At 40.0% G+C, this 25,280-nt stretch overlaps 1 protein-coding gene across 1 annotated transcript in view; it reads right to left on the bottom strand.

Annotated features, from left to right (window-relative positions):
- The window catches only part of ALG6 (ALG6 alpha-1,3-glucosyltransferase), a gene marked incomplete at both ends in the record, with an annotated part of 29,897 nt that extends 8,653 nt beyond the window's left edge, over nucleotides 1-21,244 (bottom strand). The window contains 9 exons of the mRNA XM_080691968.1: nucleotides 1,179-1,264; nucleotides 3,367-3,502; nucleotides 4,739-4,930; nucleotides 6,430-6,494; nucleotides 7,602-7,684; nucleotides 10,672-10,760; nucleotides 12,605-12,694; nucleotides 13,646-13,730; nucleotides 21,163-21,244. Coding sequence (XP_080548094.1) covers nucleotides 1,179-1,264; nucleotides 3,367-3,502; nucleotides 4,739-4,930; nucleotides 6,430-6,494; nucleotides 7,602-7,684; nucleotides 10,672-10,760; nucleotides 12,605-12,694; nucleotides 13,646-13,730; nucleotides 21,163-21,244 — 908 coding nt within the window. The remainder of the gene's footprint in view (nucleotides 1-1,178; nucleotides 1,265-3,366; nucleotides 3,503-4,738; nucleotides 4,931-6,429; nucleotides 6,495-7,601; nucleotides 7,685-10,671; nucleotides 10,761-12,604; nucleotides 12,695-13,645; nucleotides 13,731-21,162) is intronic.
- Nucleotides 21,245-25,280: the final 4,036 nt, after the last annotated feature.

The following is a 25,280-nucleotide window of genomic DNA, read 5'->3' as shown; positions in this document are numbered from 1 at the left end:
CCAGACCTATTTTATACTTTATTTGGAAACAGGGTCTCACTAAGTTGCTGAGAGCCTCACTAAGTAGCTGAGGCTGGCTTCAAAGCTGTGCGACTCTCCTGTCTCAGCCTCCCAAGCGCAGGGATTACAAGCGTGCACCACCACACCCAGCAATTACTGTATTTTCATCAACGTTGGTACGCTTTACTTACAAGAGAGTCTCTTTGGCTCTCATTTCATGAAAGTTGACTCCCTGACTTTCAAGCCCATGGTAAATTAGAACAAACTATAAAGGGAGCAAGAAACTGGTAGAGCACCTCTGTGATGGTGGATGAGAGGGAAGAAAAAACTGGAGAAGGCAGAGGCTCAGCAGGCAGCGCGGCCACAGCCACTGAGGACCAGGCACACGCGCCCCACAAGTCAGTGCCCTAACGCTGCCACCAACTCCCCGCCTGTGGTCACTCTGTAGCTTGCCAACTAGGCAAGGCTGAAGTACCATTCCCTGAATGCCTTTTCTGTATGCATCCCGCCAGGGTGGGCATAAGGGACATTCTCACAAGAATTGAGAGGACAGAGGGAGAACAACACCCATCTCCCATTTACTCAAACACTGGATGCTGCTGCGAGGCGATTTCAGATAGAAAGTCCAGATTCAGTTGATTTTAACGTTAACCAAAAAGGAGATTGTCCTGGGCACCTGGCTTAATCAGTTGGAAATCCTGGAGAGCTTAGGGCTTCCTAACAGCAGCTGGATCTCAAATCACTTTTCCTTCCTGACCACCTGCCTTGTGAACTTCTTTGCTTAGCCAGTTCCCACAACTGCAGAGAGCCTATTCCTTAAAATAAAATCTCTCTCTCACACACACACACACACACACATCCAACTTGTTCTGTTTCTCTGGTTGACTCTGGCTGATAAAACCACTGAAGATTATGACTTTTCAAGATAATGTTAAATCATGTTTAGTGTACTCTCTGTTTAAGGAGAAAATTGGATAAAAATGCAGAAGGACTTTCACATAAAATAATTCAAATAAAAGAGTTTTACTGTAGAGAGGGATAGGTTTAAGTGTAAAATTCACTAATGAACAGCTCATTCCCTAATGATGCCTGGTAAATGATATACAATACTTTTAGAGAGTATTATAAAACACTATAAATGAACTTATAAAACACTATATATGAAATGTTTCTATTACCTGATTATTATCTGGATATGACGTGGCAAAATGTCCTTAATCTTCAGAAAAACACTGAAGCTGCACCAAATATTGGCTACTTTATCCTTAAAAGAGATTTATTAATTTACATTCTAATTGAAAGAAATGCTAAACCCCGTGAAGCATACAGCCCATAATCTCTAGGTAAGTAAACTTTTGAGACATGTAAAAATGCTGGTTCCATTATATTCACATTTATAAGAATTAGATTAAATTCTTCCAGCAATAAGTGTGCATATACCCACATTATCAAACATCTTTCTTTTCTTTTTTGCAATATGAACTAACATAAATCATCAGCCAACCATAATCTGGACATTCCAAGAAACAATGTTTTTCAGAAAGAAACACATTATCCGTAAAGACTGAAGTTATTCCTTTGGAATTTTTTCCTAATAAATACTTTTCCCACTAATCACACTGGAACTTATTTAAAGTAAACCTACTAGGTACTAGTAATGACAAGAGCTGATTGCTAGTAAATCAGGAAGTTTCATTAGCGGTTGTGCTAGGATCACCTTCAAAATTAAATCTGTAACCAGAGCTCCTCTGCTCCTGACACTCTCCTCACTACAGCTGCTCCACTTACAGCTGTGTAGGGCGTGACTTCTAGAAAGTAACAAGGCAAACACATCGTCCCAGTTCCTCTGTGTGATCCAAGGAAATTCTCTTCAGCTTTTGAGGGCAAGGAGGGAATGGAAGAGCCTAGTGACACTATCAAACCTGAGGATGATCATCCCCGCAATTACCAGTTATCATGACATATACCATTTCTGAAATGGTATTTGTGGAGAATACCATGGAGAATTAAACTTTTACATTAAAGTATTAAAGTTAGAAGTTATACAAAGAAAAGGTCAAGGGCACTGTTGTCAGGATTCAAGCTGCGGGTGGTGGCACACATGCCTGTATTCCCAGTAGTTGGGAGGCTGAGACAGGAGGATTGCAGGTTCTCAGCCAGCCTCAGCTACTTAGTGAGGCCCTCTGAAACTTAGAATCAGTTTCAAAATAAAGAATAAAATACACCAGGCGTGGTGGTGCACACTTGTAATCCCAGTGCTTGGGAGGCTGAGACAGGAGGATTGCACAGGTTCGAAGCCAACCTCAGCTACTTAGTGAGGCTCTCAGCAATTTAGTGAGACCCTGTTTCCAAATAACTTATAAAATAGAGCTGGGGGTATAGCCTGGAGGTGGAAAGCCCCTGGGTTCCATCCCCAGTACCACCAAGAAAAAGAAAAAATTCAAATGACAGCTCTGCCACATGCTTGGTACATAACTCTCCAACTCAGGTTTTCTTATCTGTAAAGAGGGGATAACCGCTATCTCAGAGCTATTATAAGGCCAAATAAATTACAGGAAGGGCCTGGCACCTAGCGAGTGAGGGTGATGACCACAGTGACTATTTATTATTATCAGTATCGGCAGCATCATCATCCCATCCACACAGTCACACCTTCTTTTTAACAACAAACTCCTTTCTTGGTCTCTTTCAAAATGCTGGTTCATTCCTCTCAATAAAGCTACGGAAAGATATTCTATAGAAATTTATTTATTCAAAAATTAGAAAGATAATATATGCTTTTTAAATTCTTTTTTAAAAGAAATGTTATTCGAAAGTAAATTATCTATAAATATGTTGTCTTCATCTAACTTTATTAAAAGGCCTCTTTGTTTCAGAAAAAAATGGTTTGTTTAATTTAATTACTAAATCTAAATGATCAAATTATTCACGTAATAAAAGTTTAACAAGAGTGATTAAGCTAGCATTAAATGAAATGCAATGAGAGATTCCCATTAAAAATTACTATGGATGACAGTTATATATCTCATAATGAATCATGAGATCTTTCTGAAGCAAACACGATTATTAGTTTAGCAAGTAATTGTCTAAGACTAAAAAGAGAATATAAACCAAAAAATTACAGAGCTGTTAATGCTGTAGCTTCAAGTTCTCACGGTACGTAATTGAATGATGGGTCTGATGGTGGCAAAAATATTACCTATGCAGGCAACGTGCTACAAAATACCAACTGAGCTAGGGTCCTCTAGCTGGACTAATAGCCTGCAAGACAAAGGTCCAATTCCAGTACCTTTCACATGAACTCCCCAAATGTTACAGGAAAGGTACAGATACAGAAAGGAACGACAGGCAAGTTTTTAAACATACCTCAAATAATCCACGATCGACAGGGAAGAGTCTTCTTAAGACTTGCAGGGTTTGTTCTCTTTCTGTAAAGAACGGCAGCCAGCAGAGAATGAAGGAGGCCACCACGGTACAAGCTAGTTTAACCAATAACTCAACGCTGAAATGAAAACAAAGGTGAGCGGTAAGGCGGGAAAGCTAAGAGTTGTGCAAAGCAGTGTGAATCTCACTGATAACAATAAATGTGAATGTACAGTGATGCTACATCTACTACCAAAGCAGATTTAAGATGAAAGTCTGCTCAAATCAGAGTTCAAAACTGTACAACTGTTAAGATGTGTACTTTAACTAAAAGACTCTTCTTACCATCTTAATTAACTTTTTTTCTTCCTTGTGGTACTGGGAATGGAACCCAGGGGCATTCTACCTCCAAGCTACACCTCCAGACCTATTTTATTCTTTTTTTTATTTTTGAAACAAGGTAAGTTCCAGATGACCTCACTAAGTTGCTAAGGCTGGCTGTGAACCTGTGATCCTCCTGTCTCAGCCTCCCCAGTACTGGGATTTTAAGGGTGCACCATGCCCATCTCCAAATTAACATTTAACATTGATGCCACTTCTCTGGGAAGAAAGAGATAAAGTCTCAAAAATGTCAAATGTGGAAGTATTTCTAATAAGGATATAATGTAATAAATGCTAAAGTGACAAAATCCTATACCAATTAAACAGTCCACATTATCTCCAGTAGATGTATATTGAGCTAAACATTTCTCCAATTAGGAAGATTTTTTTTCAGTACTAGGACTGAACCCAGAGGCATTCTACCTCTGAGATACACACCCTGCCCTATTTTTTATTCTTTATTTTGAAAGAGTCTCCCTAAGTTGTGGAGGGCCTCACTAAGTAGATGAGGCTGGCCAAGAACTTGCAATCCTTCTGTCTCAGCCTTCCTTCCAACTCCTGGGATTACAAGCGTGTACCACCACACTCAGCATGAAAATTTAATAGAGAACATGACCATCTCGTTCACCCCATCCATCCATAGCCACTATGTTTATAATGAATCACCACCTAGAAAAGCAAAAGACAGCCTTCCTCCATGTATGCCAAATCAACTCTCTGAAGGAAGCAGAATGTTGAATTCTGGTTTAAAAGCCACTCACCCAGCCGGGTGTGGTGGCGCACGCTTGTAATCTCAGCATTCGGGAGGCTGAGACCTGGAGGATTGCGGTTCGCAGACAGCCTCAGCTACTTAGTGAGGCCCTTTGCCACTCAGTAAGACCCAGTTTCAAAATAAAAAAAATAAAAAAATAGGGCAGGGGGTGTAGCTCGGAGGTCAAATGCCCCTGGGTTCCATCCCCAGACCCACAAAAAAAAAAAAAAAGAAGCCACTCACCCCTTTCCTTTGAGGCCCTTTTTAAAACACTTGCCAAGTAAAAAGCAAAAAAATGGCAAGGAATGATAAAGTTCCATCTGTTTATAATTTATAGCTAGACAAAACGCCAGTGACCCTAGCAGGTCCCAGTCACAAGACACTCCAAGAACACCCCACAAAGCAAAGCCAAGACTCACAGAATTATATATGTTTCTGTGTCAAGGAAATTACTTCAGGATTAAAAGAGTACATCTTATGATTTATACAGTATATCTCTTAACATAATTTTAAATAATAAGCATGTATTATGAAAGCTTCTTCTAGACAGAAATTAAAAGGATTAAAGGTGATGAACAACTATGAAGTTATATACAGTCACCTAAAAATATTAAGTCTCCTGCTAAAGAACACCTGATGTGTTGAGGTTTAAAAGAGCTCTAAATAGTGAAGACATAGCTTTATTTCTGTTAGACTACTCCACAGTACTATCATAACCACATATCAAAATCTGAGATTACAATACTTCTTCTATAATGTGCCTCATTAATACAAAGGATCAAAAGAAACAGGAGGATAAGGAAAAAATGGCAATTAAAATTTCAAAATATAACTGCACGCTTGTAATCCCAGCACTTGGGAGGCTGAGACAGGAGGATTGTGCAGGTTCGAAGCCAGCCTCAGCTACTTAGAGAGACTGTTTCCAAACAAATTATAAAACAGGTCTGGCAGTGTAGCCCAAAGTTAGAAGGCCCCTGGGTTCCACCCCCAGTACCACACACACACAAAAAGCAAATAAATATTCAAATAAGATTCAGGAAGCAAGTGATATTTAAAAAGACATTACAGGGAAAGTCAAATTAATCATCCAAATCATAAAAGGCAACCTAGTGAAACCCTGCTTCAAAATAAGAAATCAAATAGAGCTGGAGGTTTAGCTCAAAGGTAGAATGTCCCTGGGCTCAATTCCCAGTACCACAAAAAAAAAAAAAAAAAAAAAAGGTACTGCAGATGTAGCTAAAAGATCTAACATCTGACCAAGAAACTCAAGAAAGAAAAAAATTCTAGGTATGGTCTTGTATGGTCTTGCATATCTGTAATCCCAGTACTTGGGAGGCTGAGATAGGAGAATCCCAGGTTCAAGGTCAGCCTTAGCAACTTGTTCCTGCTTCAAAGTAAAAAATAAAAAGGGCTGAAGGTATACCCTGGAGATAGAATGCCCTTCAGTTCAATCCCCAGTACAAAAAATAAACTTGGTGTGGTGGACACACCTGTAATCCCAGGACTTGAGTGGCTGACACAGGAGGATCACAGGTTCAAGAACAGCCTCAGCTGCTTCAAAACTAAAATATAAGGCTGGAGGTATAGCTAAGAGGTAGAATACCCCTGAGTTCAATCCCAGCACCACAAAAATAAAAATAAAAATACAAAATCAGTAGAGGATAAACACACCTGGCACTCTTTCCAGCTCCCCAGAAGGAGCTCAGCAACTATATTCTGTTCTCAAGCCAAACAAATATGGAAAAGGAATCCTACTTTTAATACTGTATCTTTCAGAGTAAAAGCATGGTGAAGAGATTCTTTTATATGACTGTGAAAACAGTCCATGTAAGCAAGCACACTAACCAAAAGACATTACCAAATGGCATTATTACATGAATTGAGCCTAGATTTCCTAGCATGGAGGCTCTCGTTTATGAATTAGTAAAGGATACTGAAAATGTCCATAGTCGATGAGAATAAGACCTGGATACAGCAATATGCATAATGCATTAGCAATCTGTAAAGAAAAATATTGTGAAATGAGAAAGCAATCTGTTACCCAAATAGGAAAAAAGTATAGTTTACATGTAACATAGCAGCAAATGTTCCCATGTTCCCAAGGTAATATAACTTTTTATAAATATATATATATATATATATATATATATATACACACACACACATATATATATAGAAACGTGTGTGTGTGTGTGTGTGTGTGTGTGTGTGTGGTGCTGGGGATGGAACCCAGAGGCTTCCTACCTCTGGGCTACACTCCCATACCTGTTTTCTATTTTATTTGGAAACAGGGTCTCACTAAGTTCCTGATAGCCTAAGTAGCTTAGGCTGGATTCGAACCTGCACAATCCTCCTGTCTCAGCCTCCCAAGCACTAGGATTACATGCATGTGCCACCATGCCTGGCTAAAAAAGCAACTCTTTAAAACACTGAAGTCTGACATATGATATATCGATAAAAAAGAAAAAAATCACTAAAAGGTATTTGTCACTTTTAGATATACAAATAGAGAAGTTAGTGATTAGACTATCTAAAATGGACAAACAAGAATATTTAATAACTCTAAAAATGAAAGGATATAGCAAGTTTTCAAAATGCCTCCCAATTTGGTCATTCTCGCAAACCAGCTCAAAATTCAGATTTATCAGTTAAACAATAAATTCAGTAGAGTATATAGCTCAGCAGTACATAACTTCTAAAATTTAGTACATCTTGTTATTATAGTAGCACATAAAAATAATTACTGTTCAGATAAATTAATAGTAGAATACTTCTCATTACTCTTACTGTCTATTCCCAAAAGCACGATTTCCCTAAAGTCTACCCTTCAATTTAATAAATTAATTAAAAAATTCAAAACTGAAATGTGAGGTTACTTTAAAACTTATTTTTCTTTTATTTAATTCTTTTTAGTTCATGTATGGGGGGTACTAGGGATTGAATTCAGGGGCTATCACTGAGCTATACCCCATCCTATTTTTTTTTTTTTTTGAAGTAGAATCTCACTAAGTTAAAGCACATGGGCCTTGAACCTGTGATCCTCCTGTCCAACCTCCCAAGTACTAGGATTACAGGCATGCACCACCGTGCCCAGTTTCAAACTTACCTTTTTCTTAGTTGAGATTTCTTTTAAACAACAACAGTACAAAACCACTGCGGGTATGTAAATCAGCAAATCAGCAATTAAAACTGAAAAACCAAGCAAATAATTGCAAACATGAGTCCATCAGGATCTACAACCGCCTTCCTTCTGCCAGCCTTGGCTGAGAATTCTATTTGCTACTGCCCACTGCAGGGAAGTCCCTCACACAATTAGCCCTTTTCAATTCCCTTCACCCATACCTGATTTCAAACGCTATGCTACAAGACTCTCAGACCGCTCTTACAAATTCACACACTGAATCATCAGGAGTTAGACAATGTTCTCTCTTTGCTTGAAAATGAAGAGGAAGCCGGGCGTGGTGGTGCACGCTTGTAATCCCAGTACTTGGGAGCTGGAGACAGGAGGATCACACAGGTTCAAAGCCAGCCTCAGCTACTAAGTGAGGCTCTCAGCAATTTAGTGAGACCCTGTTTCCAAATAAAGTATAAAATAGGTTTGGGAGTATAGCCCGGAGGTAGAAAGCCTCTGAGTTCCACCCCTAGTATAACAACCCAAAAAAAAAAAAAAAAAGAAAGAAAGAAAGAAAAAAGAAAAGTACTTGAAGCAAGGGAAGACGACATCTTTTTCCCTCATTATGTGTATGTATGTTTCAAGTTTTCTTGTGTGAAGAACAACGCAGATGTAGAAATACACAGGAGAATCTTTTTTTGTGTGTGTGGTACTGGGGTTCCTGGAAGCCCTTCTACCTCCAGGCTACACTCCCAGACCTATTTTTTATATTTTTATTTGGAAACAGGGTCTCGTAAGCCAGCGCGGCTGGCTTTGAACCTGCACGATCTTCCTGTCTCCGCCTCCCAAGCGCTAGTATTACAAGCGTGCGCCACCATGCCCAGCCCAGGAGAATCTTTTTAACACATTACTATGTATAAAAATCTGCAAACTTTTGTTAACTAATTCATATAAAGACCTTGAAAAGCCCAGGTGTGAAAGAAACTAGAAAAAAACACTAAAAAAAGCAATTAAAATTCGGAATGTGCAGCCTTCTTAGTAAAAAGAAAATATATTAAATTCTCCAACAGTACAACATAGCTGTCCAAAAGCCTATTTTTTCTTGTATCTCACTAAATAAAGTGTCCAGAAAAAGCGTAAAACCATCAGCGCTAAATGTTTATGATCTATTTTTAACTACAGATACCATATTTAAGAAGACACTGGGGCTGGGATATAGTTCAGTGGTAGAGTGAGTGTTCAGCATGCACAAAGCCTTGAGTTCAATCCCCAGTAAAACACACACACACACACACACACACACACACACACACACACACACACTGACACTGACAAACTAAAACATACCCAAAGTAATGCAACATAGACCTCATCAAATTGGCCATCTAGAGAATAGCTAAGCCAGATGTGGTGGCGCACACCTGTAATCCTAGTACTTAAGAAGCTGAGACACAGAAGTACTTGCAGGTTCATGGCCAGCCTCAGCAACTTAGTGAGATTCTACTTCCAAATTAAAAAGAGGGAGGGGGGAAGCCTGGAGTATAGCTCAGAGACAGGATGCCTCTGGGTTCCATCCCCAGTACACACACACACACACACACACACACACACACACACACACACACACACACAAATAGCTAAAGTATCCAGGACTGTTTAACCAAGTTGACTTCAAATGTTTGTAAGATGTTAGGTTCTCTGTAACCTAATAAAACAAAACCTGAAATACTGGTGAAAGTTTCATTATAAGAAGGAAATTTTGAGCTGGGTGTGGTGGCATACACTTGTAATCCCAGTATTTGGAAGGCTGAGACATGAAGATCTTAGGTTTGGAGCCAGCCTCAGCAACTTAGCAAGGCCCTCCACAACCTAGTGAGACCGTTTCCAAATAAGAAAGAAAATTGGGTTGGGGGTATAACGTGGAAGTAGAATGCCTCTGAGTTCAATCCCCAATATCCCCCCAAAAAATATAAAATAAAAAGGAAACTTTTATGCTGAGGCAGGAGAATTGTAGGTTCAAGGACAACCTCAGCAACCTAGCATGACTCTCAGCAACCTAGCTAGACCCTGTTTCAAAACAAAAAGTAAAAACAACTTCAGGTGTAGCTCACAAATAGAACATCCCTGGGTTTAATCCCCAGTACCACAAGAATGATTAAATTAAATATTAGAAGATAAAAGGGAATTTTTTAAATGATTCCAGCTTTCTGAAAATAGAATAGTGGGCCGGGCATGGTGGCGCACGCTTGTAATCCCAGCATTTGAGAGGCTGAGACAAGAGGATCGCAGTTCGAGGACAGCCTCAGCTACCACTTAGTGAGGTCCTTTGCAACTCAGTGAGACCCTGTTTCGAAATAAAGAATAAAAAATAGGACTGGGGGTGTAGCTCAGGGGTAGAATGCCCCTGGGCTCCATCCCCAGTACCACAAAAAGAAAAAAAAGAAATCTGAGCGTGTTACTTTCAAGCTCCTAGAACAACACATGCAGGTGCCCATGAGCATTGCTCAGTGATGGTTTAGTTTGGCAACACTGCACAGCAGTGTACTGCGCTAGACACAGCTCAAGACTCACTAAGAAAGAGCTGAAAGGTCCTTGGAATTAGGATATTAAAGCAGCAGTCCAAATAACCACAATTTCATTTTAAGCTTGCTGACCTCAGGTGAGTTATTTGCCTCACTGAAATGAGCCTCAGTTTCCCCAGCTTAAGAGAAAGATGATAAAAGTATTTATCTCAGCTGAGTATTCAAAGAATTAAGTGAGATAAATGGAAAGTCCTCAGAAGCGCCCCTTTCCGTTTTTTTGTTTTTGGTTGTTTTTTTGGTGGTACTGGAACCCTCCTACCTCCGCCTCCCAAGCGCAGGGATTACAAGCATGCGCCACCACGCCCGGCTCCTCTTTTTTTTAGCTTACATATAAATATGGTCTTACATCAGGTATGCAAATATATGCATGCATATACTTACACAATTTTAAAGGCATTAAGAACAATAATAGTATCTTTTATCAGTTTGTCCCCAAATTTATAAAAATCAAATTTTACACTTAACACCTACTGCTCCTTTACCTGTTGTGCGCATGAAGAGCTTATGTGCCTGACTCTCGTACCCGCGTGATGTGTGGAGAGCAATCCAGTCTGGATTTATAAACTTTGCCCTGCAAATCCAAAGCATAAATACATGCACATTATTCCTCATCAGCTTTAGAAAGAAGAATACTTGAGGGCTTAAGAACTCATTTTTGAGAATTAGCCAGTGTTCTTATAAAGCAACAGAGTCAATGCTAAAGCCTTACTGTTTTTATTTACTTTTTTTGTGGTACTGAGGGTGGAACCCAGGGGCTTTTCTACCTCTGGGCTATACACCCAGACCTATATTATACTTTATTTGGAAACCGGGTCTCACTAAAGTTGCTGAGAGCCTCACTAAGTAGCTGAGGCTGGCTTCGAAGCTGTGCGATCCTCCTGTCTCAGCCTCCCAAGCGCTGGTATTACAAGTGTGCGCACCACGCCCAGCTCCCTTACTGCTTTTATTTAATCATGTGAAGCTGACTTAGGCTATAAAACAGCACCTGCCTTGCTCATTTTGTAACAAAACCACATAATACGTAACTACAGGCTCAACCTTCACAGATCTGGTATAAAAACAATCTGATATGTCACATTTCATACATTAAACACATTCTTTATGAACAATATGTTCATGTTTTACAGTTTATAATCTTTTAAACTATAACAACTGTCTACAATAAACAGCTATTAATCACAAATCAATGCACAAAATTAGACACAGTTGTTAAAGATAAATAAAATTTCAATATTACTCTGAACACTGCAAATTATAACTAATCGCCCTGGTGCTTATTTTTATTCCATATAGTTTATTTATTTATTTATTTATATTTATTTATTTTGGTGGTACTGGAGTTCCTAGAAACCCTTCTACCTATTTTTATACTTTTTTATTTGGAAACAGGGTCTCTTAAACCAGAGCGGCTGGCTTCGAACCTGCGCAATCCTCCTGTCTCCACCTCCCAAGCGCGGGGATTACAAGCATGTGCCACCACGCCCAGTGATGTTTATTTTTATAAAATATAAAATAGTTAAAAATTGAAATAATAAAATATGAAAAATGAGTTCAAGAAATGCTATAAAGAAGTTTCTCAAATTTTTGCTGAAACACTTCAAGTCTAAGATGAAATATTACTACAGAGTAGAACAGGGTTCCACTGAAATGCAACTCCTCATTTCTATAAACAGTAAACTATTTCTTTAAAAGAGAAAGGAAGAAATAAAAATAAAGGAGAGAGGTAACCCGGGTATGGCAGCCACAGCTCTAATCCCAGTACTTGGGAGGCTGTGGCCAGAAAAATCACAGGTTCAAGGACAGCCTAAGTAAGCAGTAAGATTCTCATCAAACGAACAAGGCCCTATTTCAAAGTAAAAATAAAAATAGGACTGAGGGTGTAGCTCAGAAGCAGAATGCCCCTGGGTTCAATCCTTAGTACCAAAAAAAAAAAAAGTCATAAGTGAAATACCACATTAGTTCTAGTTTCTAACTTGACAGGTTAGTCAGAATACCATCTGGACCTAACTTGCTCATTCACCTTGGGCCACTCCAGAAGAAAAGCTTGCCTAGGGTTGGGGCACACCTCCGTGGCAGAGCACTTGCCTAGCACGCACGAGGCCCTGGGTCAACCCCAGCACAAAGAAAAAGAGAGAGACGAAGCTTTCCTGTGCACAAACAACCCACATACAGCTCAGTAGTCCATGTACAAGTAGAACCATCTATACTTCTAAACAAAGCTAGCCTGTCCTCCCAAGAAACTACAGAAATGTTCAAACTCTGATATTTGCCTTTCTTAAGACCCCATTTATATTATATAATACAGGTAAAGCTAGAGATGATCTCTTCTTCATTAAATAAAGTAAGGTCACATTGCTTCTTACTATATCTGCTAAGGGCTAAATATTCAAAGTTTAATAAGAAAAGAAAACTTACACATATGCACATAGGAGACTATGATAAGCTGTAAGAGGAGGGTAATCCAATCCCCAGTACAGTAAATTGTTATCACTGCTGTTAAAATACCTAAAAAGAAAAAAAAGCACCATTCTACTCAGCAAACGGACTCACAATTTAGCATCTCATATCACCTGATTGAAATTAAGCTTGCCATGCATGGTGGCACATGCTTGTACTACCAGTACTTGGGAGGCTGGGACAGGAGAATTTCAGTTTCACGGTCAGCCTCAGCTACTTAGTGAGTGAGACCTTCTGCAGCTTAGTGAGACCTTATTTCAAAATAAAGAATAAAAAAAATAGGGTTTGGAGTGTGGCTCAGAGGTAAATGCCCCTGGGTTCTGAGGTAAATGCCCCTGGGTTCAATCCCCGGTAATCCCCCCCACCACCACACACACACAAAATCCTGCTACTGCAGGCTTCTTCCCTTTGTTCAATTTCAGCTCCTCAAATTTAGCCCTCTGCCATTACCAAGACCCTGTTCTTTTTTTTTTTTTTTTTAAGTACTGGGGATGTAACCCAGGGGCATTCTACCTCTGAGCAACACCCCCTGCCCTATTTTTTATTTTTTATTTTGAAACCTGTCTCATTGAGTTGCAAAGGGCCTCATTAAGTAGCTGAGGATATCTTTGAACTGAGATCCTCCGGTCTCAGCCTCCCAAATGCTGGGATTACAAGTGTGCGCCACCACGCCCACCATCAAGACCCTGTTCTGTTTTTACCTATAGCTCAAATGAAAGTGGAATTCATTTTAGCCCATGACGGTATTTCTGTAGTTTATGTCCAGATGAGTTCTTAGGACAGATAGTTGTCCTATCATCGAAGTTCCAGTTCAGGAGCAATCCCAGCTGACTAAACAGACTGATAATTTTCAGGATTATGAAATTTCAAAGGTGAGACTACAAATATGCAGACCATGAGGCTGCTCCAGAGGAACAAAGAAGCATTTTCCTTTTAAATACCTTCAAAAACCTATATTAACAATGGTAAACAACAAAACCAAGTTAAAATTATCCATACCATTGTTTGACTGGTAAATTAAAAGTAATTTCTTGCCAGTGTCTCTGAGCTTCATAATCACCAAACATAGGGGGTTTCCCAGCACCTAAGATGAAAGGTAAAAGAGCAAAGCAATGTACTTTAGCATTTCTGTGGCTTTTATCTCCTTATACAAATTTCCTAAATTATTTGGGCAGTATCTGACTCCTAGCAAGCTAGCACATGGCATGCCTCTGAGATGGGCAAATTACTTACCCGTAAGCCTCAGCATGTTAAAAACAGGACTGATAGAACCTACCAAGAGGGCCATTCCAATAAATAACACATATAAACTACCCAGCATAGAGCCTGGAACACAGAACATATTCAATAAACAGAAGCTATTGTTAATATTACTTAGTAATAAACCTCCAACTTTATTTTTAATTCATGAGAAAGTCTGTCAACTATACTGTCCAATAAGTGTAATAAAATCCTAGTAACAAGCTGGACGTGGTGGCTCACGCTTATAACCATAGTACTTGGGAGGCTGAGACAGGAGGATTGCAGGTTTGCGGCCAGCCTCAGCTACTTAGGCCCTTGGCAACTTAGTGAGACCCCCGTTTCAAAATAAAGAATAAACTCGGCTTGGTGGCGCACGCTTATAACCCAGCATTTGGGAGGTGGAGACCGGAGAATTGGAGTTTGCAAATAGCCTCAGCTATTTAGCCAGGCCCTTTGCAACTCAGTGAGATTCTGTTTCAAACAAATAAAAAGACTAGAGCTGGGCGTGGTGGCGCACGCTTGTAATCCCAGCACTTGAGAGGCTGTGACCGGAGGGTCGCGGTTCGCAGAGAGCCTCAGTTATTAAGTGAGGTCCTCTGCAACTCAGTGAGATCCTGTTTCAAAATAGAGAATAAAAAATTGGACAGGGGGGTATAGCTTGGAGGTCGAATACTTCTGGGTTCCATACCCAAACCCACACAAAAAATAAAAAACAATAATAATAATAATAATAATAATAATAATAAAATAAAAAGACTTTAAAAAAAATAGGGCTGGGGGTGTAGCTCGGAGGTAGAATGCCCCTGGGTTCCATCACCGGTATCACAAAAAATTTAAAAATAAAAAATAAAGAATAAAGCCGGGCGTGGTGGCTAACGCTTATAATCCCAGCATTTGGGAGGCTGAAACAGGAGGATCATGGTTCGTGGACAGCCTCAACTACTTAGTGAGGCCCTCTGCAGTTCAGTGAGACCCTGTTTCAAAATAAAAAATAAAAAAATAGGGCTGGGGGTATAGCTCGGAGGTAGAATGCCCCTGGGTTCCATCCCCAGTACTGCCAAAAAAAAAAAAATATTAAAAATTAAAAATAAAATAATGAATAAAAAATAGGGCTAAGGTATAGCTCAGAGTAGAATACCGCTGAGTTTATCCACAGTACCATAATAATAATAATAATAATAATAATAATAATAAGAAGAAGAAGAAGAAGAAGAAGAAGAAGAAGAAATATCATTTTATAAAGGGTTTTTACAAACTAAGTATAAATACGTCAATTACAGAACTAAAAACAGACTATATATTACAAAGACACTAGTTAGGTCAGAATTTGCTATCAAATGTTATATAAACACCTTTAGTTTATGTTTTTTATCCCCAAATTGTAAATAATGGATAACAGACCTTTAATAACTAACATTTAAAATTGCTAAATACAACGACCCTATGAAATAAGCTGTGAGTTCTTTTTTGTTTTGTTTACACGGCTTAGTATCATTATTATAATCCCCATCTTCAAGCTACACAGAGGCAGTGTTAAGAAACAGGGTCCGGATTTGAACCCGAGCAGATGGACTCCATAACCCCTGTTCTTGCTCCTCCTCTGCAATGCCTCACAACTTGGTTAAGCAGGTCACTCTCCTTAAGTCATTGTAAATGCCATTCAGGTATTTCCTTTTAGTAAATAGTAAACATACACTCACTATTTAACTAGCTGTTGACTACAAAACTGTGAGAAATTCCAAAGAGATACAGTAAATTCCCAGGTTTTTTTATGTTAGCAAGTACGGTGGAAGTCACACAGAGTCAAAGTATACCCAGTAAAATCCCACTCAGATTCCCTGCATCTTTGGGACTCTAGAGTAACTAAACTGTATTTAATGTTGTATTTAACAGCTTATTCTACCAATAATCATTAAGTGTTCAGATCGCTAAGGAAATAGTCACACTATGAGATAATTATAGAAAAAGCAGATTAACAGTTCTACGGGATACATAGAGTGACCAACACATTACCCAGTGTCTCTATCTATTTATCTATCTCTTAGAATTAACCATATCTTAATCATTTTTGTTTATTTGTTTGTTTTTATGGTACTGGGGACTGAACCCAGGGGCATTCAACCTCCAAGCTACACCCCTAGCCCCATTTTTTTAAATTCTTAATCTTTGAAACAGAGTCTCACTAAGTTGTGGAGGGCCTCACTAAGTAGCTGAGGCTGGCTGCAAACCTGCAATCTTTCTGTATCAGCCTCCCAAGTACTGGGATTACAAGTGTGAACTACCACACCCGGCTTACATAGATATTTTATAGGAAAGGGAGAGAGAGAGAGAGAGAAATAGACAATTTCAATTAATAGAGTCATTAAGTATGGCTTACTTTGGGGGAGGAAGAGAGACGATTTTTACTTTGTGTTTGTTTTTGGAGCACTGGGATAATAAAAGTCAAGAGAGAATCTTAAGTAATTTCCTATACCTCAAAAAATTCCAATTATCTAGATTTTCTGAAATTGCTCTAGACTTGTGGTCAAGGTAGAAGAATTTATTACCAATCTCTAACAAATAGAAGAATGGATAATGACTCTCTTTAGAGTTGGGAAACAAGTTTTTACCCAGAGTCTGACCTACTTCAATAAATTCACCTGACACTGGCTATGAAATTAGTACTTAAGTTTTTAAAACTGCTAAAGTGCCCTTAAAGCAACCTAGAAGGACAAGCCAACTGTCCCTATGGGAGCTCCACTTGGGAAGGACAAAAAGTATTCCTTCCACACTGATTAATTCTATAAATTCACTTACATGAGATTCAGAATTACATAAAGAAAACACATTCATTATATGTATAGAATTTCAATTTAGTCTCATTGCCAGGAAAGTGGGCTTAAAGAACTAAATAAATGTTCATTTTATTAATCACTTACTTAGAATTATGTTTGAATATAGTTTCTTTGTTAACTACATATTTACACTGAAATTTTAAACATTCTAAGAGATTTGGGTAAATTTCCATAATAAAATTCCCCTTTTATATATTCCTGGTAAGAACTTGTTAATTCTTACAAGCAGTAGAGTTCCTATGTTGCTATTAATTCTTATGAATAGCTATTGTTAAATTGAAAGAAACTAACAAATAAAACAGTCATACTTGAACAATGACTGATAATTTTCCCTAAGCAGTCAATAAAACCTTGAAGAGGGGGATTATTAAAATAACCTTTCTCAGTTAAGTGGTTGAGTTGTTTGTTTGTTTGTTTGTTTGTTTGCAGTACTGGGGATTGAACCTACAGGCATTCTATCTCCAAGCTACACCAGAGCCCTATTTTTTATCCTTTACTTTAAAACAGGACCTCACTAAGTAGCTGAGACTACAAATTCAGCAAAGTGTCTGGATACAAAATCAATCTTAAAAAATCAGAAGCTTTTCTGTATACCAACCATAAATCCACTGAAAAAGAAATTCAGAAAACACTTCCACTCAGGATCTCCCACAAAAAATTAAAATACTTAGGAATAAACTTAACCAAGGAGGTAAAAGATCTCTACAAAGAAAATTATAAGACACTGAAAAAAAAAAATCGAAGAAGATCTTAGAAGATGGAAAGATCTTCCATGTTCATGGATTGGCAGAATAAATATCATTAAAATGGCCATCCTTCCAAAAGTGATCTACAGATTCAACGCAATGCCCATTAAACTACCAAGATCATTCCTCACATACATAGAAAACTCAGTCCTTAAATTTATTTGGAATAAGAAAAAGCCCAGAATAGCCAAAGTAGTTCTCAGCAACAAAAACCATGCAGGAGGAATCACAATACCTGACTTTAAACTATACTATAAAGCCATTGTAATAAAGACAGCATGGTATTGGCACAAAAACAGATACATAGACCAATGGAGCAGAAAAGAAGACCCAGAAACAAGTCCACACACTTTCAGCCAATTAATTTTTTACAAAGGGGCCAAAAACATACACTGGAAAAAAGATAGCCTGTTCAACATATGGTGTTGGCAAAACTGGTTAACCATATGCAGAAAATTGGAAATTAATCCCACTTCTCACCCTGCACAAGAGACAATTCAAGATGGACCAAAGACTTGAAAATTAAACCAGAGACCTTGAAGCTCCTTGAAGAAGCCATAGGTCCAACACTGCAACACATAGGCACAGATAAACACTTTCTCAACAAGACCCCAAAGGCACAACAAATTTAAAGGCGAATCAATACGTGCGATTGCATGAAACTGAAGAGCTTCTGTTTAGCAAAGGAAACTTAAGAACCTCAACCGAGAGCCAACAGAATGGGAAGAGATTTTTGCTACCTACCCCTCCAATAGAGGACTAATATCTAGAATATACAGAGAACTCAAGAAACTCAACATTAAAAAAAAATCATCCAATAACAAATTGAGCAAGCGAACTAAACAGACACTTCATGAAAGAAGAAATTCAAATGGCCAATAAATGCATGAAAAAATGCTCAACATCATTGGCAATCAGAGAGATGCAAATCAAAACTACCCTGAGATTTCACCTAACTCCAACTAGAATGGCAATCATTCAAAACACAAACAACAACAAATGCTGGCAAGGATGTGGAGAAGTAGGAACTCTAAAACATTGTCGGTGGGATTGCAAATTAGTGCAACCACTTTGGAAAACAGTACGGAGAATCCTCAGAAGAATGGGAACAAATTTACCATTCGATCCAGCAATACCACTTCTGGGTATCTACCCAAAAGAAAGGAAACCAAACTACCAAACTAATGCATGTGTATTTATGTTCATAGCTGCACAATTCACCATAGCCAAACTGTGGAACCAGCCAAGATGTCCATCAACAGATGAACGGATTACAAAACTGTGGGATATGTACACAATGGAATTTTACTCGGCCATTAAAAAAAAACTCAATTACATCATTTTCAGGGAAATGGATAGAACTGGAGGACATTATGCTAAGTGAGATTAGTCAGTCACAAAAAATAAGAAGTCAGATGCTTTCCCTAATATGTGAAAGCTAAGGAGAAATGGGTCATAGGAAGAACTCTAGATGAAAAAGGAAATCCTATAGAGGAGCAAACAAGACAACCTAAATGAGGGAATGTGGGGGGTTGGAAATTCTCTAAAACACACAATGTACTTAAATATATCGAAGTCAACCACTAAGCCAAGCAAGGGAAGGAGGGACGGGGAGGGAATGGGGCAGGAATTGGGTAGGGGTTAAATCGGTGATGTGTACATGTATGTCCACACAAGTTTTTTACCCCAATATGATGTATGAATATAATGCACCAATAAAAAATTTAAAAGAAAAAAAGTAGCTGAGATTGGCCTTGAACCTGTAATCCTCCTGTCTCAACTTCCCAAGTTGTACTGGGAGTATAAGCATGTGCCACCACATCCATCATGTATGTACATTTTCAAAGGAGAAATAATGCATTAATAGTGAACAAGCTAACCTGGGTTTCCACATTTGATTGTGACAGGGTTCTAGACATGCTGCCCAAAATATGACAACTTGGTATGTTGCATATTTTAAGTTGAAGGAATTTGAGAAAATACAGATACAAGAAGGAACCCTTGACCTTCCCCTGAAATTAGCCATAAGACTCTCAGTGAGAAGTGCCCACCCTGAACCCAAAGGAAAGGAGGAGCCTTCTCTCCAAAGACTCAGGCAGAGGAAGCAAAATGAACAGGCTTTGCCATGTCTCCTCCTGTTTAAAACTGTTAGCTCATAATCCTTACATCCTATTATACTTTCCTACAACTTTCCATTTTTGATCAAACCTTGTACAAAAACACTCAAGGTTTAACTATTTCTTCAGGTCTTCATTTCCTCATGAAGACTCCAAAGTCATATACAGCTTATATCGAATAAATCTACATGGTTTTCTCTTATTAATCTCTTTTGTCTACGGGCCCCAGTAGAAAACCTAGAAGAGTAGAAAGAAGAAATTTTTTTTCATACTACTGCTTTCTAATTACAATCTTAAATGAAGATAAAACCAAAAAGAAACTAAAATAAGCATGTTAAAAACAATACCTAAGCCGGGCATGGTGGCGCACGCTTGTAATCCCCGCGCTTCGGAGGCTGAGACAGGAGGATTGCGCAGGTTCGAAGCCAGCCTCAGCTACTTAGTGAGGCTTTCAGCAACTTAGTGAGACCCTGTTTCCAAATAAAATATAAAATAGGTCTGGGAGTATAGCCTGGAGGTAGAAAGCCTCTGGGTTCCATCCCCAGTACCACCAAAAAAATAAAAATAAATAAAAATAATAAAAATAAAAATAAAAACAATACCTAGCCAGGCACAGTGGTGCACATCTGTAATCCCAGTACTTGGAAGGCTGAGACAGCAGGATCATAGGTTCTAAGCTAGCCTCAGCAACTCAACAAGACCCTGTTTCAAAATAAAAAAGAAAAAGGCTGGGAGGATAGCTCAGTGGTAGAATGTCCCTGAGTTCAATACTTAGAGACAAACAAACAAAAAACCCCGAAGTGAAAAACCTCAGCAGAATCAAAGATATTTTTAATTCTCCCAGCCTCCTGTGGCACAGAAGTTCTTCACATGTAGATGCCAAAGATGTTATATTCTTTGTGATGGGGTCACCATTTTCCTAATGTTTAGCATTTTTATTTTTCTTATCTGAAAAATGACAAAAATATATAACTGCCATCCATAAAAGATGCCTGCTAATACCCCACTGATGTGTAATAACAACACACCTGTCTTATATAGCAGCCTAAATGTAATCTCATTCAATGTCTAAGACATAATCATTTCTCAACTTGTCATATTCCCAGTTAGACTAATTTTAGTTTTCTCACATCACAAAGTGCTTTAGATCTTACACATTTGCCTTTTATTAGAATTAGGTGTTTAAGAGCCAAGCATGTTGGTGTACGCCTGTAGTCTCAGTACTTGGAAGGCTAAGACAGAAGGATTGCAGGTTTATGGCCAGCCTCAGCAACCTCATGAGGCCCTCTGAACTTAGTGAGACCCTGTTTCCAAATAAAAAAACTAAAAAATAGGGCGGGGGATGTAGCTCAAATTAAGAATGTCTCTGGTTTCAGTCCCTAGTAAGATTAGATACTTAAATTACACAAAATTACACAAAAATTAGATACTTAAATGCATTTTCTTTTGACCGTACCAATAAAGGCTGAAATTCTTCTCTGTCTTGAAAAAAAGTCAGTCGGTAAACTGTTACCAAAAATAAAAACAAAAATAAAAGATCTATTCAAAGGAATATTTAAACAGCAGAAATGTATTACCTGAATAAGAATTAAGAGACACTGTCCAGCGGACTGTTAGTCCTATTAAGACCACCAGTGTCATCCAGCACCACTGCTCCATAGTGCCAGAGTCCAGGAGGAAAACAGAACCAGTTCCAGAACACTTTTAATGCACAGGCAGGCAGTTCTTTTCTTGATCAGAGAAATGTTATTACTTCTTTGGAATAACAAATTGAGAGGATTTTAAATGATACTTCACTTCCAGTCAAAACTTGAAGAAGTAGCCTAGGGGAAAAGAGAAATCAAGATTTAGCTAAGCACGGTTCCTTGACAATGAACCCATTAAACCAAGTAGAAAGATGGAGAATGGGTGGGGCCTAAAATAAGTAAAGCAGAGGAAAGGGAATGGTTAAATTCCTTATTCCCTAGTCCATTAATTGGGAAATATACCTCAAAATGTAGCTCTCCCTGTAAAATGTGACTGGATATGTCTAAAGATACATATATGGGAACATTTTTTTTCTTTTTGTTTTTTTCTTTTTGCTTTTTCTTTTTGGCTTGTTTGTTTTTGGGTGTTGTTGTTGTTGTTGTTGTTGTTTTCAGTACTAAGGATAGAACCCAGGGGCATTCTACCTCCAAGCTACACCCCCAGCCCTACTTTTTATTCTTTATTTTGAAACAGGGTCTCCCTAAGTTGCAAAGGGCCTCACTAAGTAGCTGAGGCTGTCTGAGAACCAAGATCCTCTTCTCTCCACCTCCGGAATGCTAGGATTACAAGCATGCGCCACCACGCCCGGCCTACATGGGAACATTTCTGAGAAGAAAAATGATACAGACAGCCAGGCATGGTGGTGCACGCTTGTAATCCCAGCACTTGGGAGGCTAAAGCAAGAGGATCACAGGTTCAAGGACAGTCTCAGCAAATAGATTCGTGTCTCCAAATTAAAATAAAATAGGGCTAGGGGTATAACTTGGAGATAGAATGGCCCTGGGTTCAAGCCCCAATACCACAAAAATAAATAAATTAATTGATTGATTTGATTACAGAGAATCATAGACAGTAACACAGTCAATTGTATCCAAAGCATGTTCATGTACAGGTAAATATAAGATCACAAAAGTGGGCTAAGTGATTTACCTTTAGTACAGAGAAAAAGACCTCTGTCTTTGCATTTCATTTATAAAACTCTTCCACTAAAGGGCTCTCTATGGTTTCATTTTTAATTTTCTTCCAAAATATAAGTGCACTAAACATATCATCTTAGAGAAATGAAACTTTGCAAAAACAAGTAAGAATAACCCAAATCTTAAGAGAAAATACAAAAGCAGTTATATGCACACACACACAGATACACACACACACACACACACACACACACACACACACACACATACACACATACACACACAATTTTTTTCCTTAGGTTGAGCATTTAATAGAAGCAGGATTGAGAATAAAGTTCAGCAGTACAGTACTTGCCTAGAATGCGCATGGCCCTGGGCACAATCCCCAGCACTGCAAAATAATAATAAAAGTAAGAAGAAAATTGACACTTTCCTCTCTCTTTGAAAAATCATGGGCCATTTTAACTACAAGATATATTTTAACTTAATATATTCCTAAAAATATAAATAATAAATCAACTTAAAACTAATATATCCCATCTATTGAGTTAAAATTATTTTACTTAAAATAAAAACATTAAGCCAGGAGTGGTGGCACAGGACTGTAACCCCAGTACTTGAGAGGCTGAGACAGGAGGATTGCAGTTCTCCGCAGCCTTAGCTACTTAGTGAGACCCTCTGCAACTTAGGGAGACCCTGTTTCAAAATAAGGAATAAGAAAAGGGCTGGGGGTGTGGCCCTGGGTTTCATCTCTGATAAAACACACACACACACACACACACACACACACACACACACACACACAGAACATTTCTTTATATCTTCTCCACCACTTTGTCCAGGTCTTTCCTTTCTTCCTAGGACCTGTCAAATTCATTCAAGCCTCGGTGCCCTTTCCCTTCTGTCCCTCTGCTTGGACACTTAGCTCACTTGCTGAGCTTTTGGCATTCACATTCTATCTCAAGTCATCCCCTTGGAAAGATCATTCTCTCCCCACTTTACTAAAAATTTCCTTCCCTAACCATCTGTACCTACTTATTTTTATCATCAGAAGTTATATTTTCACACAACATAGGACAATGTCACATACAAAATCTTGAGTAAATGAAGCTAGACAGTAGAATACATATCATATGGTCCCAGTACAAAAGGCATATTCACAGGCAGAACTAATCAATCTATGGTGTGAGAAATCAGGAAAGAGGTTGCCCATGGGGAGAAAAGAAGGGATAGTGACTGAGAGGGGCTTCAGGGAGGTCTTGAGGGACACTAATGCTCTGTGTCTTGATTTGAGTAGTGATTAAAAGATGTTAAAAGATGTGTTTGCAGATGTGTTTGCTTTGTGATAAATCATCAAACAACCTTTGTGTGTATGGTGCTGTTCTGTACATATGTTACATTCCAACAGAAGAAGTATTAGAGGAAAAGGCACTGACTTGTCAATTAGAATCTAAGCAGGGATCCTCTTTGCCTTCGATCAAAGAACAACATTGATAGAAAGCAGGAACCCAAGAAGTATTTGGAGGGGGGGGGAGGATATGGAATGTTATCAGTCCTGTGTGGTTAAAGGTGTTCAGAATGACTGTTCTCTTCCCACTTTTTCCACCTGTAAAGCAAAGTAACTTTCTAACTCATCCACACAGCAGGAATCTGCCCCATAGGTGGACGAGGAGCCTCCTGCCCTACTCTGCTCCGAGTGCGTCCTACGAGAGCGGGTCCGCCGTGCACGTCCAGGGCCGGGGTGCCTCGGGGTGTGACAGGTCCTTCCCGCACAGTGGCCACAGACCCCAGGGTGCGGCTGGCCCAGGTAAGCACACCTGGCAGCCGGGACTCCTCCGACGTTTCTCCTCCCGTTCTCCGGAAGGCCAGACGCTCAGGACCGCTTCTGCCGGGGTGCCACCATGGCCGACCCCACCCGCGACCCTGCAGGCTGGGCTGGGGAGGCCTCGCGTCCGATCCCTTGGTGTGCACAGGGGCTGGAGGGCGGGTCGCCAGCTCCGGCCCGGCTGGTGGCGCGCCGCGAGTCCCCGGCGCCCCCCGCCCACGCTGGCCCGGAGCTTGGACCCGGGACCCCGTCTTACCCACCGCTGCCCGTCGCTGGGATTCGCGCCCGCAGCGTCCCGGGGAAGGCGCCTGCGCGCTCGCTCCCGCAGCGGGGCGTCCTCCGGCCTGCGCTTCCGCGAGCACGCGCTCCCGGCGCGGGAGCGAGCCCGTGGAGCGCGAGGGCGGGGCTAGAGGTCGCGGGGCGTGGCCGTTCTGGGGCGGGGCCTTTACGGGGCGGGGCTTTTGTGGGCGTGGTCATCCTGGGGCGGGGCCGGCCCGCTGGAACTCGCACGCCCTCCTGCCCCGGGTGAGGCCAGGGGCAGGTGGAAAGCCCCTTGCTCCTCTTTCCCGGGATCTTGGCCAACCCGAGCGGCTGCTTGGCCCACAGATTCCTGCCTGGGGCGGGTCCTGGCTCACGGCGCTGAGTGGACAGCCCTTCTCTGGTCCTCACCACCCGGCAGTAGGTCATCCTCTGAGCCTGGGCCCTCCAGGTACCACCGCAGCCCTGCTGCGCTTTCTAACATCTTAGTGCCTGCGAAGAATAGTGCTCAGTGAGGCTGGACAAATCTCGCTGTTTTCCAGAGCCTGTGGATCGTGCACACGAACACCCCTGCCCTCCAGAAGCCACCTCGCAAGCCCCATCAGGCAGCTTGAATTATCCCACCTTTACCAAAAAAAGAAACACACTCCCCTCCTTCCTTCAAAGAATGCTTCACACCGTCCCTTCCGAATCCTGCTGCCTGTATAAGCCAATTCTTCTGTGTCAGCAAATATTTGGGTATTGCTATAGTTATACTACATGAGGCGGAACACTCTCTAGGCCTCGGTTTCTTCATCTGTGAAATGAATCAGTAGAGCTACGTGAACTTCAAGATCTAAAGTTTTATCCCTATATTTAAAAGACCATCATCTTGGAAATGCGGGAAATGTGGCCTAATCCCTGCCCTTAAGGAATTTAATTCTCTTCGAAACGACATTTTCATGCAAAA

This window comes from Muscardinus avellanarius, assembly GCF_963383645.1.
Source record: "Muscardinus avellanarius genome assembly, chromosome: 3".
NCBI lineage: Eukaryota > Metazoa > Chordata > Mammalia > Rodentia > Gliridae > Muscardinus > Muscardinus avellanarius.
This window is presented reverse-complemented; position numbering and strand designations above follow the sequence as displayed.